The sequence below is a fragment of the Erinaceus europaeus genome, chromosome 11 (genome assembly GCF_950295315.1).
Source record: "Erinaceus europaeus chromosome 11, mEriEur2.1, whole genome shotgun sequence".
In the NCBI taxonomy this organism is placed as follows: Eukaryota; Metazoa; Chordata; class Mammalia; order Eulipotyphla; family Erinaceidae; genus Erinaceus; species Erinaceus europaeus.
Genome location: NC_080172.1, coordinates 99,199,883 through 99,217,472, shown reverse-complemented (window position 1 = coordinate 99,217,472; position 17,590 = coordinate 99,199,883). Strand labels below are relative to the sequence as shown.

At 35.1% G+C, this 17,590-nt stretch overlaps 1 protein-coding gene across 2 annotated transcripts in view; it reads left to right on the top strand.

Moving 5' to 3' along the window:
* Positions 1–9,365, top strand: part of ADGRL4 (adhesion G protein-coupled receptor L4) — a 112,841-nt gene extending 103,476 nt beyond the window's left edge. Inside the window, exons 14-17 of one of the 2 annotated variants that reach the window (XM_060202228.1) lie at positions 4,655–4,746; positions 7,000–7,168; positions 7,759–7,817; positions 9,176–9,365. In XM_060202228.1, coding sequence (XP_060058211.1) covers positions 4,655–4,746; positions 7,000–7,168; positions 7,759–7,817; positions 9,176–9,182 — 327 coding nt within the window. In that variant the 3' untranslated portion in view covers positions 9,183–9,365. Of the gene's footprint in view, positions 1–4,654; positions 4,747–6,999; positions 7,169–7,758; positions 8,968–9,175 lie in introns of those variants that run through there. The other variant, XM_016191325.2, reaches the window with a different exon arrangement.
* Positions 9,366–17,590: the final 8,225 nt, after the last annotated feature.

Below are 17,590 nucleotides of genomic sequence, written 5' to 3'. Positions count from 1 at the left end.
ACAAGTTCTTCAGGATTGTCTTGGAACCATGTGACAGTGTCGTCATCTATGTTTTTTAGCTCTACTATGTAAATAACTGCATGACGCTGAATACCTTGTTGACTGTCTTCGTTGTACTCTAAATTCCTTGAAGGAACAGCTCAGAGTATATACATAAATGACATTGGAGTGCAAGTATAAATCAAAAGGCTTTGCATTAAAACAGTTGCAGCTGTTTTTGAAAGACTGTATAGAGAGCCACTGCACAAATAAAGAGAATTACCTTACGATGCAGCAATGTCACTCGTAGGGCATTCAAACACTAATTTGAAGGGACATATGCACTCCCGTATTCATAGCTACATTACTCAAAATCACTAGAGATTGGAAGCAACCAAAATGTCCATTAACAGATGGCTGGCTAAAGTTTTGGTTGTATGAAATACTACTCTGATCAAAAAGGATGACATTTGTCATTTAGGAGCCAATGGATGAAACTGGAGGTGATTATACTTAGGGAAATAAGTAAAGAGATGAAACACAACTACCAGATAGCTTCACTCAAATGTTTGATCTAAAGAACTAACACACATAAATTAAAAAAAAAGAAGAAGAAGCAAACAAACTTTCTAGACTTGTGAGCACTGTGATGGTTATCTGTGAGAGGCAGGAGGGTGAGGACACAAAACCTTGGTGGTGGGTGTGGTGTGAAACTACATACTATAATCTTACGATTTTATAACCCACTATAATCTCAAATAAGGGGGGGGGAACTTTGCATTAATGATAAATCTTTAGTAATAATCATCTGTCAAACTTCAGCCATCTCATCTTTTGCTGCACTTCCCTTTGGTTACTGTACCATAGCCACGATATTAAGAAAGTTTTTTTTTTCTTCCAGGGTTATTTCTGGGGCTCAGTTCCTACACTACAAATGTGCTGCTTCTAGCAGCCTTTCCCCCATCCCTCCCCATTGTTGTTACTGTTTTCGTTGCTGTTTTTGTTGGATAGGACAGAGAGAAATTGAGAGAGGTGGGGGAGGCAGAGAGGAAGAGAGAAAGATAGATACCTGCCACTGGCTTCAAGGCTTGTGAACAGACACCCCCAACCCTGCAGGTAACAGGTTGGGGCTGGAACCAGGATGCCTTGTGCTGGTCCTTGCGCTTCGCACTATGTGCTTAACCCAGTGTGCTACCACCCAGCCCACCGACAAATTCTTAAAGCCATAATATAGTCTCAGCTCTCTAAAACTTAATGATTTGCTAATGCATTATAATTCACAAGGCTCAAATTTAAATGCTATATGCAAAGACAGATAGTTTTTGAACCTTCATTCTAATTACTCCTATTTTGCTTGCTAACAAATCTGCCTTAATAATATGTATCAACAGTTTATAGAATTTACACATATATTGTGAAATTATTTGCTTATTCGCTGTTTATATTCTTATCTCTTTGTGTTCTTTAATAAGCACCCAATCTACTTTTTCACACCTGAGGCACTGAGGTCCCAGGTTCAGTCCCTTTAACTACCATAATGTTTAGAATAGAGGGCCAAGAAGCAGTACACCTAGTTAAGTGCACATATTACTATTCACAAGGATCTGGGTTCGTGCCCCTTGTACTCATCTGCAGGGAGGACACTTCATGAGTGGTGAAGCACATCTGCAGGCATCTTTCTCTCCCCCTCAACTTCTCTCATTTCTATCTAGTAAAAAGTTAGAAAGAAAGAAAGAAAGAATAAAAACTAAAGAAAATATTTAGAATATATTCAAACAAAAAGTTGAAACTATTTGTGGTACATTGAGTATAAATAATATAAACAATAAAGCTATGATTTTATTACATACAATATTTGATTAAAATTTTAATAAGTTCTCTAAGAACTGGAAAGTATGAGTTTATGAAATAGAAATATGGACTCATAATTAGTATACCTGTTTTCTAAGCATATATATTCTCCCTTTGTTACAAAAATAAGTGTACTTTTCAGAGCAGAATTAGATCATTCGTTCCACTTATTTTATTCACTATTTTAGCATACATATATAGAAGAGCTATCCAAAATATATGTGTGATTCTTAGAAACATTGCAGAATGAGCAACTATTTTTCAAGCCTGCTTTATTGCAAGGAGAATTTTAAAACTCAGTAATAAATTTTATTTTCACACCTAAAAATTCATCATCTACAGGGTGCAAAGTTGACCTAGAGGTTTGAGTTCAGCCCTTTTCCACTAGAGGAAAATTCTCTTTCCCTCTTTCCTTCTAACTCTGTATCTTTTGTCTCTTTCTCTCTTTCTACATGAAAAAGTTGGCCCATAGAAGTGAGTCTCAGATGATGTGGAAAAAAATATATATATATATACATATATATAGAGAGAAAGTTGTTGGAGGGCGGGATATATAATTGTACACCTGTGGCAAAATAGTTTCATAAGTCAACATTTTCCCCATACTGTAACTTAGTAATATTTTTCTCATAACCATCTCTTTGATTCAGTACCAATTTTAATATGATTTAAATAATAATTTAAAAAACAAGATATAACAATGTGACTGGAAAATTGGTGTGATTGTTACAATTTTATCTATTTTTTATTATTTAATATATTAAATAGTAAGAAGACTTAATGCGTGTTATTTATAATAATTAAATTCCAATATATTTTTATTATTTAAGGATATATGTGTATATGTATCAAATCATATGCAACTTCTTTTTTCAAACTTTTTAAACGAAATAGTGGTAAAAATTTTAAATGTTCCTTATCCAATTTCGTAAGTAGTAAAAATGATTTATGAAATTATTATATTTTTATTTCAGTTATTAAAGCAAATTGGATGATACTGTCAACTAAGTCAAATTAATTATACTTTATCTCTTCAATTAATAAACTTTTTTCTTTGGATAAAACATCACTGTGATCACAATTAATAATCTAATTACAAGTAATGGATGTTTAAAAGCAAAGGGAGCTAAGATTTTATTTCTCTAAGATTTTTCTGTCAAACCCTCTTCATGGAAAAGTGAGAACATGAAATTACTTGACTAATTATTTTGTACTGTATTATAATATATCAGCAAATGTTCTTTTATAAGTCCATATAATAGTCCTTCAACTATAGAGGAATATATTATTATTGTTTTCAGTATGTTACCTTGTATCATATTGTATCATATTCTGCATGAGAATTAGCTGAAACTTAAAAGACTGCACTTTTTTATTGATATTAAAATATTTTAATTAAATTTTTTTCAATGAAGTATCAATCACAGCTCATTTCTAGATTATTTAACATTTTAAGTTATTAGTATTCTCATGTTAAAATACACATACTTTAAAAGTAACCCTTAGGGAGTTGGGCGGTAGCGCAGCGGGTTAGGCTCAGGTGAAGCAAAGTGCAAGGACCTGCTTAATGATCCTGGTTACAGCCCCAGGCTCCCCATCTGCAGGGGAGTCACTTCATTAATGATGAAGCAGATCTGCAGGGGTCTCTCTTTTTCTCCCCGTCTTCCCCTCCTTTCTCCATTTCTCTCTGTCCTATCCAACGACATCAACAACAACAACAATAATAAAAAGGGCAACAAAAGGGAATAAATAAATATTTTTAAAAAAATAACCTTTAAGTATCTTTTAAAAATATATACCTCTGTAGTCATCTGAAACTGCAAATATTTAATATTTCCATATTTATAGGGAAAGTAAATGAGGTTTAATAGTTGAATTTAAAGGGGGTAAAAATGCTGTTTTTTAATGTATTCTATTTGATCATGTGAGGTTATACAAATAACAGAAGGGTAAATCCTTATAAACACTTCTAACATTAATTGATATTCTGAAAGTTACTGAAATTTAATCTAAGGAAAGAAAATCTTAATGGAAATAGGAAGAAAGAAACATATATTTAAACATTTTATAGCAACAGAAATTGAGCTCAGTTATTTAATTTCTTTTTTCAGTTTAAATATTTTTTAAAATTATTTATTTATTTTCCCTTTTGTTGGCCTTGTTTTTTATTGTTGTTATAGTTATTGATGTTGTCATTGTTGGATAGGACAGAGAGAAATGGAGAGAGGAGGGGAAGGCAAAGAGGGGGAGAGACCTGCTTCACCGCCTGTGAAGCGACTCCCCTGCAGCTGGGGAGCCGGGGGCTCGAACCGGGATCGTTAGCTTCGCGCCACTTGTGTTTAACCTGCTGCTCTACCTTCTGACTTCCCAGTTTAAATATTTTAAAACTTGTCAAAATTCATACTAGAATTTTTTAAGGAAACAATGTACAATCTAATAACTTTATTAAACTATGTTTTTCAAAGAAAAATTGATCTTAATATGCATTCTAATCATATTATTGGCAACAAATAAAAATAACCAACTTGTAGTTATAGTTGTAACATCTGGAGAAGTTTATGGAACAAGGTTCTTAACAAAATTTGGCAAATTAGACTACCATTTGTACTAACAATTTTCAGTGAGTTTGTAAAAATAAGCCATATATTTGTTTGCCTAAGTCTATTAGAGGATTTATACTTTGTGATGTATATGTAATTATCATGGTTATTATAGCTTTTCTTATTTGTAATCTCTCCTATTTATTTACTCTATATGTTATTAATTTATGGTGAAATTGCATCTTTATTATTTTTTTACTTATTCATGTTATTTATTTTCTCAGGTTAACCTCTTAGCTTTTGGATTTATCATATACAAAGTTTTTCGTCACACTGCAGGTTTGAAACCAGAAGTTAGTTGCTATGAGAACATAAGGTAAATGCTACTTAAGTTTGCTTTTTTTAATCATTGAAAACATAAAGTACAAATAATTTTTGAAAGATTAAATTAAAATGACGGTTTCACATTTCATCAAACTCAAAACGGGTTGTACAAGTACGTACTACAAATTAACTAATAAGTAAGGCAACCTTTTCAAACATACTTTCTTTTGAAAGAAAATTGATGCCTGTATTCTAAGGTAAAAGTAGACCTTAGTAACTTGCTTTGTGAAGCATTTCTCAGAGCTTAATAAAACTATTTTGTGTGATACATAGGCTACTGCCATAGCTTTTCCTTCAAACCCCTCTCTCTAAAATTGATTTACTGAGACTTTGAAAATAGTTTGTTCAGGAAAAAAAACTGGAGGGTACTATAGGTAACTTTAGAAACAGCTGATGTTGGTATGACTTGGACACACATGTATACTGTCAATACTAAATTAGTGATTACTTTACTCCTCACTATTCAATTTTATTTCCCGTGCTTGTTTTCATTTTAATAAAGTTGAAAATGACTAATTTTAGAGATATACAGTTAAAACATCTCTGGTACACAATGAGAGAAAGAACGAATGAGAAAATCATCACTAGTTGATTCATGTCCAAAGCATGATCCTTAATAAGCAGGACTAAATATTGTTATTATTTTTTTTAAATTTGGGGGAAATAATGATTTACAGCCAATAGTAGTAAATACAGTAGTTGATGCACGTGTAACACTTCTCAGTTTTCTGCACAACATTTTAACCCCGCACCTAGGTCCTCTTCCACCATCTTGTTCCAGGACCTGAACTCTCCCCCCACCCCAGAGTCTTATTTTGGTGCAATATACCAAACCCAGTCTAAGTTCTGCTTTATGTTTATGCTTCTGTTTTTATTTCTCAATTTATTTGTTATTTTTTATTGGAGGATTAATGGTTTACTGTAGACAATGAAATACAATAGTTTGTATATATGTAACATTCCTCAGTTTTCCACATGGCAGTTCAACCCCCACTAGGTCCTCCTCTGCCATCATGTTCCAGGACGTGAACTCTGCCCCCAAGCCCAGCGTCTTTTACTTTGGTGCAATACACCAACTCCAGTCCAAGTTTTACTTTGTGTTTTCTCTTTTGTTCTTCTTTCTCAACTTCTATCTGTGAGTGAGGTCATCCCATATTCATCCCTCTCTTTCTGTTTTACCTCACTTAACATGATTCCTTTAAAATCTATCCAAGATGGGGTGAAGAAGGTGAATTCCCCTTTTTTAATAAAGGGGTAGTATTCTGTTGTGTATGTATACCACAACTTATTCAGCCACTCATCTGTTATTGGACACCTGGGTTGTCTCCTGGTTTTGGCTAAACATTGTGTTTAACTAAGATACAAGCAGTATAGTGAAAATAGGAAAGGTTGTTTATATCTGTGTACAGTTTTTAATTTTTTTAAACTATTCAACTTGAATATATGTTGAAGGAAGTGTATTAGAAATGCAAAAAAATGAGTCGGGTGGTAGCATAGCAGGTTAAGCCCAGGTGACACAAAGTGCAAGGACCTGCATTAAGGATCCTGGTTCCAGCCTCTGGCTTCCCACCTGCAGGGGAGTAGCTTCACAGGTGGTGAAGCAGGTCTGTAGGTGTCTATCTCTTCCCCTCTCTGTCTTCCCCTCCTCTCTCCACTTCTCTCTGTCCTATCCAACAACGACAATAGCAATGACAACAATAATAACTCCAACAATAAAAAAAAAAACAAGGGCAAAAAAGGGGAATAAATAAATATAAATTTTTTTAAAAGAAATACAAAAAAAGGTCTACTTTTATATCTTATAGTCTTATCTGCTAAACCTGAAGAAAGCAGAAGGCTTTTTTAAATGTCTTTCACTTCTGCTTACCTAAATTCACATGGTCCATTTTTCAAGGTTTCTTTGGGAAAATGCTCCCTAACAAATATTTGTCTTACCTTTGAGAATTACTGCAACGTTAGACTAGACATCATAAAAGCACACACACTGTAATATATCAGGTATAAAAATAATTTGATTTAATATTTTTTGCCATCTTTTAATAGGGCTACCTTGGTTTGGGGAGCAAAGCCTGATCATAGCTCAGTATCATACCCTACAGAATGTTCCATGTGACTGCTACACAGCTTATCCATTCCAAAAGATTTCATATTTCTACCAACAGATCATTTTCCATATAGTTTGAGACATGCAAGGTTGTATTGAGTACAGCTAGTTTTCTTAACTGAAATGTTTCAAATGTTACAGATCATGTGCCAGAGGTGCCCTTGCTTTGCTGTTCCTTCTTGGTACCACCTGGATCTTTGGAATTCTGCACGTTGTGCATGCATCAGTCACCACTGCTTATCTCTTCACAGTCAGCAATGCCTTCCAGGGGCTGTTTATCTTCTTATTTCTGTGTGTCTTGTCTAGAAAGGTAAACTTTAAAAAAAAAAAAAACTGTTATTTTGTGAACCCAGCAGTATATTCATGTAGTATCACATATCAGTTTGGTAAAAAAATCTTATTCTTGTGAATCTATGACACTTAACAGTAACTGAAATTGGGAAGCACAAGAAGCAGGGTTCAACTTCCCCACTCCCTTGCCCTTTCCTTCCTCCACCCCTCCTCTTCCCTGACCCCTCAACCTCCTTCTCCCCCACCCCCCCCCTCATCCCCACTTGCAAGAAGGACATTTCACAATGGGTGTCTCTCCTCCTCTCACCATATTTCTCCTGTTTTGTCTCAGTTTCTTTCTCTATTCAATAAGTAAACAAAATATTTTAAATATCTAAATGTAATACTTTTAGAATGAAATACATTTAAATGCCTAGCTGATTAAAGAGATAGCCTTCAAAAGCTTGCTGGTAGAAATATAAGTATAGTGTCTGTTCATTTGTGCATATTCTGAGAGTAATCAGAAAGAAATAATAATTTAAAAAACAAGATAGAACAATGTGATTGGAAAATTGGTGTGATTGTTACAATTTTATCTAACTGTTTTTTCTTTTATTTTTCTTTTTTCAGATCCAAGAAGAATATTATAGATTGTTCAAAAATGTTCCTTGTTGTTTTGGATGTTTAAGGTAAACAGAAAATTATGAACAATTTTTTTCTACACAAATAGCAAAAAAAAAAAAGCCAAAATGTAGATATCCAATATGTAGACATTACTTTAACAAATTATCTATCTCAGCTGATACATAGTCTAATGCTTTAAATCACTTTTTTCCATTTACAGTGTAAGAATTCTTCATAGTAGAAGGTAAAATCAGGTACCATAAGTTAGGGTATACTTTCCTACATGGCATAAGTTAGTTGTGTCAAAAAATTGTATTTCAGATATTTGGAAAATAATTGGTTTCTCAGGAGTGATATCATTGTGCTCAAGGAAAAAATTTTCTTTCTAACACATACAAAAAATATATGAATGTCCTGAAGGGAACCACTGGCTTGATATCTTTGTGACTCATGTTGCCTTTGAAACTAGTCCCCTATCACGTTGGTAATGAGCTCCGTTACAGAAAGTGGAACATAGGAGAATGAAGGGGCAGAATATAAAACAGTAAGAAAGGAATGACTGTTATAACAATGAGATGTATGTTCAGTAAACTTGTAGGCCTTTTTCAAACTAGATGAGAAATTATAGAGGTAAAATAACAAGTTGAATAGAAACAGCATCCTTTTGTCAATTGCCTGAACTTAAATTTCTGCTAAAACAATATCTATATCTATCTATCTATCTATCTATCTATCTATCTATCTATCTATCTATTTGTTATATCCATTTCCTGTTCCAATGTTCTTTTTAAAAAATACTAACGCTTCACAAATGAAAACATTTATGACCTTTTCTTAGTTTAACATTAGAATGAGCTTCTTAGTTTAACAGTAAAATGAGTTATATGCTATTTCTATACTTCAGAAATTATGACATACTAAGTTATATATAGACATGTCAAAATATGATACTGTTTATGCCTGTAAATGTAAAAAGTGTGTATAAAACAAGCACTCTATTCTGTAACCTCTAAGTATAACCTCTCTATAGATTAGTATAATTGAGGGTTTTTTAAAATTTAGATGTAGTATAGTACACATTTTAATAGTCTCTTTTAACTTCTCATCTTAAAAGATATTGTAAATATTAAAACATACATGAAGCTAATGTTGATTTTTGTTTGTAAAAGTGCACATTCAAAAACTATTATTTATAATAAAAAAAACTTCTGAAAACTCTTAAGAATCATAATGGATACATTTCTAACATTTACCCACCATTTATTAAAGTTCATCTGATTAAGTATGCAATTTTTATCAAGTCTTCTCTTTTCATTAAAATGTATAAATTGTGATTTTATTTCAAAATATGTACTTATTCTGCATGTACCTGTAAGAGATTGCCAATATGCTAAATGTTGTAATTTTAATTTAATTTCTCTAGCTCTTAAAATAAAAGTTTGTCATGCAGAAGTTGAAAAACAAGATCAGAAGTGAAAACACAAAGCAGAACTTGGACTGGAATTGGTAGATTGCACCAAAGTAAAAGATTATTCTGAGGTGGGATGGGGAGAGTTAAAAAAAAAGAAGTTTGTAATATTTTGTTCTTAACAAATAAAGTGTTATCTAAATGATCAATGTTACTACATTGCTGAGTTTTCTCAAGAAAGATAAGCAACCAGCTCATTTATTTATAAAGGTTCCATAAGCAAGATTTATTTGCATCTTATGATCTTATATATGATAAGCCTACAATGTACTATTATTATTATAGGATAGTGTTATACAAATGTGATATTGGAAAAATGTACACAGAAATATGTATTGTATGAAAAGTAGTGGTCCAAAATGCCCACATAGAATCTTCAAGAACTGAATAGGTTGATTTTGATGAAGAGGAGAAAAAGGCTCCTAACTTGTTGTTTGACTTGGCATTGCTATCCAGATGTAATCGCAAGATATATTAGAGGTAAGAAAGAAAGGTAGAGTTAGAGTATTATACAGCATGAGGCATATTTAAACAGCCATTGCTGCTTTAAAAGATGGAAACAGTCCACAAGTCAAGGAATCCAGGCAATCTCTGGAAGCTGAAAACTGTAAGTAATGAGACTCACCATTATACTCTCCAGAAAGAAGTTAGTTTTCAATCACCAGGTTCCAGATGCCACCAGGATGCTGGCTAGGCTTCCCTGGATTGAAGACCCCACCAATGTGTCCTGGAGCTCAGCTTCCCCAGAGTCACACCCTACTAGGGAAAGAGAGAGGCAGACTGGGGGTATGGACCGACCAGTCAACACCCATGTTCAGCGGGGAAGCAATTACAGAAGCCAGACCTTCTACCTTCTGCAACCCTCAATGACCCTGGGTCCATGGTCCCAGAGGGATAGAGAATGGGAAGGCTACCATGGGAGGGGTTGGGTTATGGGGATTGGGTGTTGGGAATTGTGTGGAGTTGTACCCCTTCTACCTTATGCTTTTGTTCACTAATCCTTTCTTAAATAAAAAATTAAAAAAAAAAAAAGAAGTTAGTTTTCCTGACACCTTTATTTTATTCTTAGGGGTCTATTTCAGACTTCTCTCCAGGACGATAAGATAACAAACTTGTATAGTTTTAAATGATCAATTTAGTTAATAATTTTTCAGAAGTATACTGATTTTTTTATTATGTTACAGTAGCCACCTGCAATTAAAAGTATGGAAATATGTTTGTATGAACATCATAAGCATCGTTAGGGCTAACCTCAACTTCTAAATCTTGTCTTCATTAGTCATTCCATAGAAATTGTGGACTACAGCCTATATTCTTTTTTTTTTTAATCTATTGGGGAGTTAATGGTTTACAGTTGACAGTAACAAACAATAGTGTATACATGTGTAACATTTCCCAGTTTTCCACATAACAATTCAAGCCCTACTAGGTCCTCCTCTGCCATCATGTTCCAGGACCTGACCCCCCCCCACACACACAGAGTCTTTTACTCTGGTGCAATACAACAACTCCAGTCCAAGTTCTGCTTAGTGGTTTCTCTTCTGTTCTTATTTCTCAACTTCTGTTTATGAGTGATATCATCCCATATTCATCTCCCTCTTTCTGGTTTACCTCACTTAACATTATTCCTTTAAGCTCCGTCCAAGATGGGGTGAAGAAGGTGAATTCACCATTTTTTAATAGCTGATTAGTATTCCAAAGCTTATGTTCTTTAACAGGAGATTGTAGACTTTCTTGTATCTCCTAACCTCCCCACTTTTCGCTTTTCCCTTATGAAAGATTGTTCAGTCATGCCAAACTATGCTTTCCAAACCCCACTTTCCCTCCCTTTCTTTCTTTCTTTCTTTCTTTCTTTCTTTCTTTCTTTCTTTCTTTCTTTCTTTTGTTCTTTCTTTCTTTCTTCCTTCCTCCTTTCTTCCTTCCTTTCTTCCTTTCTTTTTCTTCCTTTCTCTTTCTTTCTTTCTTTCTTTCTTTCTTTCTTTCTTTCTTTCTTTCTTTCTTTCTTTTGACATTAACAAAACCATAGGACAAGAGGGGTACAACTCCACATAATTTCCACCACCAGATCTCCATATCCCATCCCCTCCCCTGATAGCTTTCCTATTCTTTTTTTTTTTTAAGAATTTATTTATTTATTCATGAGAAAGATAGGAGGAGAGAAAGAACTAGACATCACTCTGGTACATGTGCTGCCGGGGATAGAACTCAGGACCTCATGGTTGAGAATCCAGTGCTTTATCCACTGCACCACCTCCCGGACCACAGCTTTCCTATTCTTTATCCCTCTGGGAGTATGGACCCAAGGTCATTGTGGGATTCAGAAGGTAGAAGTCTGGCTTCTGTAATTGCTTCCCCACTGAACATACTCCCAGCCTGCCTCTTTCTTTCCCTAGTAGGGTGGTTCTCTGGGGAAGTTGAGCTCCAGGACACATTAGTGGGGTCTTCAGTCCAGGGAAGTCTGGTCGGCATCCTGATGGCATCTGGAACCTGGTGGCTGAAAAGAGAGTTAAAATACAAAGCCAAACAAATTGTTGAACAGTCATGGACCTAAAGACTGGAATAGTGCTGATGAAGTGTTGAGGGGTACTCACTGCAGACTATTGTGTACTTCTGCTTTCAGGTATATATTTTGCCCTACTTTATAGATACATGAGAACATATGCTCTATCTCACGGAACCAGCCTATATATTTAGGTTTTGGGACTTTGTTAGGAAGTGAACCGCCTGGAATGGAATTAGAAAATACTATGAAAGGAAAGGTCTCACCTGAGTAATGAAGCTGAAGGGCTGTAATTCCACACCTGAAGTCTCTGGACACAGTCTTAAGTGAAGCATGTTGAGGTGGCACTCGTTGGGTTGATTAGGTTGGGATTGGCGGATGCAATATTATTTGATATGAATTAAAAGAAGCATGCAGGAAAATGCACCCCACCCTAAGGTTCCAGGACTGGGGGAAATATAGGCTTTTTAATGGAAATGTGAGGTTCCTGCTGTCTTAGGATTCAAGAATACAATAGATAGTTATTGTTATAATCACACTGTTTGGTAATTGGGTTAACTTTAAAAAGTCCCTTTGTTAGGATTTGCTGTATCAAACCCCACTTTTTCTATATCCTCTATACCAACTTTTCTCAATGTACAATGTGTTCTTTATTTTTGTCACTAGTTAGAATTATATATCATTTCAGCTTTATAGTAATGTAACTTCCTCTATGAAGGAGGGATATTTTTACTTTCACAAAGAATTAATTACTTCTGCTGCTTGTCTCCACTTTTATATATGAACTTGTTTTAATATTTATCACAATGAGCTCAATGAGCCTGAGGCCGAACAAAACAAAACTGTCTAACACCAACTTTTTGAATGGAGATGATCTGAGATTAATAAATTGAATTGACCTTGACTCGAGAATATAAATTAGAATTCAGAAAGCAAAAAGATATCTCTTGCTATGACCTATTCATGTTTACCTTATCCATAAAAATAATACAAAATAATTAAGACTAATTATAGACACTGTCCTAGGAGTAAGTTAGTTCTGGGAACCATAGTCCAGGAGGCTGGAAAGTTTGTGAGGCTTGGATGGCTCGCTCCTTGATTGTCCAAAATTCCACTTCCTGGTTTTCTAACCCTCTTTCACTTCCACCTACATAAACATTTATTCTCTCTTAATCATAGGGAGGTTGATTTGAGGTATAATTCCTATAATAGTTTTTGATGATCTGTGCACTGGACAGTAGGTCCATATATGGTTTCATAAGAATGTGCATTGTGCCAGATTATTATTTCCTTAAATAGATTTTTTAAATCTTTTTTTTGTTGCTTTCTAAATAAATTTTATTGCCTTCTACCTCTTTTTACCACATAATTTATGTGATATGAAGGTATGGAATATCTGAGCAATTTAGTTTTTCATTTTCATACAAGTTGATAAAATCCTATTTTACAAGCCACCTTTTTTATTTTAATTTAAGAAAGGATAAATTAACAAAACCATAGGGTAGGAGGGGTACAACTCCACACAGTTCCCACCACCCAATCTCCATATCCCACCCGCTCCCCTGATAGCTTTCCCATTCTCTATCCCTCTGGGAGCATGGACCCAGGGTCATTGACGGTTGCAGAAGGTAGAAGGTCTGGCTTCTGTAATTGCTTCCCCGCTGAACATGGGCGTTGACTGGTCGGTCCATGCTCCCAGTCTGCCTCTCTCTTTCCCTAGTAGTGTGTGTCTCTGGGGAAGCTGAGCTCCAGGACACATTGGTGGGGTCTTCAATCCAGGGAAGCCTGGCTAGCATCCTGATGGCATCTGGAACCTGGTGATTGAAAAGAGATTTAACATACAAAGCCAAATAAATTGAAAAGCTTCTGCACATCCAAAGAAACTATTAAACAAACAGAGAGACCCATCACAGAATGGGAGAAGATCTTCACATGCCATACATCAGACAAGAAACTAATCACCAAAATATATAAAGAGCTCAGCAAACTTAGCACCAAAAAAAGCAAATGACCCCATCCAAAAATGGGCAGAGGATATGAACAAAACATTCACCACAGAGGAGATCCAAAAGGCTAACAAACATATGAAAAACTGCTCTAAGTCACTGATTGTCAGAGAAATGCAAATTAAGACAACACTAAGATACCACCTCACTCCTGTAAGAATGGCATACATCAAAAAGGACAGCAGCAACAAATGCTGGAGAGGATGTGAGGACAGAGGAACCCTTTTACATTGCTGGTGGGAATGTAAATTGGTACAGCCTCTGTGGAGAGCAGTCTGGAAAACTCTAACAAGGCTAGACATGGACCTTCCACATGATCCAGTAATTCCTCTCCTGGGATTATACCCCGAGGACTCCATAACACCCAACCAAAAAGAAATGTGTACTCCTATGTTCATAGCAGCACAATTCATAATAGCTAAAACCTGGAAGCAACCCAGGTGCCCAACAACAGATGAGTGGCTGAGAAAGCTGTGGTATATATACACAACGGAATACTATGCAGCTATCAAGAACAATGAACCCACCTTTGCTGACCCATCTTGGACAGAGCTAGAAGGAATTATGTTAAGTGAGCTAAGTCAGAAAGATAAAGATGAGTATGGGATGATCAACAGAAGTTGACTAAGAAGATCTGAAAGGGAAACAAGCCACCTTTCTTAGGCAAATTCCTCCAAGCTTGTTTCTGTCCAGCAGGTAAATAGGAGAAGACAATTCAACAATCTCAAATTGCTGAAATAGAGCAGGTAGATTAATTAGCCGTAAACTTAGACTAAGACTTTGACTCAGGTCTTATAAATAAGAGTCTTTGGGGATTTGTAGGGAATTTGAAAAGCTAAAAAGTAGTGCTTCACTTCAGGTTTGACTCTTATTCTTCCTGTAGTGTTTACTCATCAGTAGCAGATTACAATATGTATGTATACATCATATGCATAAGACAATCCCTAGAATTTATCACTTTTACTAATAAAACTTTATTTTTAAGTATTTTTCATCAACAAAGGAATGTATACACAGATCATTTTGGATGGGTGTGTTTGGCTTCTTCAGCTATATCCCCAGGAGAGGAACTGCAGGGCCATAGTGTGTGTGTCTACTTCTAACCTTCTGACAGTTCTCTAGACTATTTTCCACAGGGGTTGAACTAATTTACATTCCCACCAGCAGTGCAAGATGGTTCCTTTGTCCCCACAGCCCCTCCATCACCACTATAAGCTGAGAAGCGCTCTGGTAAATAAGTAAATAAATAAAATTAAAGTAGTGTTGCAAAGTCTGCATGTTATATATAAGGAACATCCTTGAATATTAGTTTGATGATGTCATTTCTTTTCTTCCTTTTCATTTCTATATACCTCCCACAACAAATGAAACAACTGTGAATTTTTTCATTTCCTACAGAGTTAATCTGAATTGTTTTTCCTATTTTCAGTGTCATATGAGACTGAAGAGCCTTTCATATGTAATGTAGTAATTTCCTAATTTCTACAACATGAAATGCATTCAGTATAAATCCAGAAAGAATATTGCTCAACTTTTCCCTCTACCTGAAAGGTTATCTCTAATACAAATTCCACCCAGCGTCTAATACCTCGCACTATGAAGTCTTCCTGATAAATTTGGATCTTATTAATTTTCCTAATCACTACAATAATAGCTTTTTTAAAGAGCATAAAATAACACAGAACTTAGTCATTGTAAAGTTGTCAGTGTTCAAATTTAAACTTCAAAGTTTTAGTGTGTATATATATATATACATATATATTCACATATATAGATTATATATTAGGTATATATATGTAGAACTATAAATAGATACTTAAATTATATAAGAAAAATACTTTTAAAATTATTGAAACAGAATACTGATTTAATTATTAAATTCTGCAATCCCATTTAATTCTCACACAATATATTTGATTCTATCTTTGTTCTAATGTAGAAACTGTTTAGTATCAATCACAGTACTAGGAAATTACAAATGTAATATTCAAACTGGAACCTGGGCCTCCTTCTGCTCTACCAGGTGAAATTTGAGGAATTTCCTCATACATTCAAATGGAAAATTAAAGTGATTAGATTTACATATAACTTTTCTGTCTCTAATTCCTGGGCATGTTAGACCATTCTATGGCTTAAATGTCCCTCTTTTGTTGTTATTGTTTTCTTTCTTTCTTTTTTTCTATCAGCTCTGATATGTGGGACTAAACCTGGGACTTGGAAGCCTCTAGTAAGAATCCCTTTGCATAACTAACCGTCCTCCTGCCTGCAAATTCTTATAATATATACTAATATTCCTCTTTGCAAATGTGTTTTGTTTTCTTGGGAACAGAAGTCTGGTATAGTGTTTGTTTTTTTTATCATTGCTTTTTAAAAAAATTCTTTATTGGGGAATTAATGTTTTACATTCAACAGTAAATACAATAGTTTGTACATGCATAACATTTCCCAGTTGTCCATATAACAATACAACCCCCACTAGGTCCTCTGTCATCCTTCTTGGATCTGTATTCTCCCTACCCACCCGCCCACGGCATACTGTTTTAATATGACATTTTAATGCCATTTCTACATGTGTAGAGATTTTAAACAAGTGTCTATCACATGCTCTAAGGTGAAAATTTTCTTTTTTCTTGGCAGCCCTTTTACCAAAGACTTACTTCTATTCCCCCATTGGCATTCACACTCTCAACTAGGCAAGTCATTTATCTGGTATATATTCTTTCTTAATTTTCTTGCTGTGCAAATAATCATCATCAAATCATTAATAATTAGAAGTTCATCTCAGGTGCCTGTTTTTCTCACACAGAAAACATAATAGTTATGGTTCAATCATGTGTTTTAGTGAGTGAATCATATTCCATATTGACGATGAACCACAAATTGCACAGCTGGTGTGCAATCTGGAGTAATGCAATAATATGTTAGTAGACATTGATATCTTTCCGAAATAATGTTCTTCATGTTATGTAGATAGGTTTGGTTGCTGTAAATAGCAAATACCAACAGGTTTTTATTTTTTATTATTTTTATTGATTTAATAATGATCGACAAGACTGTAGCATAAGAGGAGTACAATTCCCACCACCAGAATTCTGTATCACATTCCCTCCACTGTAAGCTTTCCTGTTCTTTGTCCCTCTGGGAACATGGACTCAGGATCATTATGGGGAGCAGAAGGTGGAAGGTCTGGTTTCTGTCCTAGCTTCTCCCTTGGACATGGGTGTTGGTAGGTCAATCCATACTCCCATGTTGGTCCTAGACCTCTAACAGATCCCTCTCCCCACTGTAACTGGTCATCTCCATCAGGAACAACATAGTGGACTCTCTTGTAGGCCTCTATAGGACCTTGCCCTCAATGTGGGTCAACATTGGTAGGAACTGCCCCATTCTCCGGAGGAAGGGTAGGTCAATATATTCTACCACTCAAGGAAGATGGTCCTGCAAAGAGTACAGCCTAGAATGTTCCTAGCTATGACTACAGAATGCAAACAGGGATGCAGAGATAATACAGGCTCCTGTGCTGAATATGGGCCTCAGGTTAAATCTATGGGGTTTACATTTAATAATATTTATGTACTTATATTTGGGAGCTAGTCTCTTCCCTGATCAGATTTCTAGTCCTATTTCCAACTCTGACATGATCTCCCAAGTTAATACCTTAGCCCACCTGCATGCTAGATGTTGGGTTCAGGCAAATATAGTAAAATCATGGGCCCCGTGGGATGTACCTAAAGTAGAACGACTAGCCTATTCCAAAATGGAGACCCCCCCCCCAAATCTTATCTGCCATATTATTGCCTCTAGGTTCCTGATTATTAAGCAATCATTTCTGCTTTATATTAATATGCTTTTTCAGCCACCAAG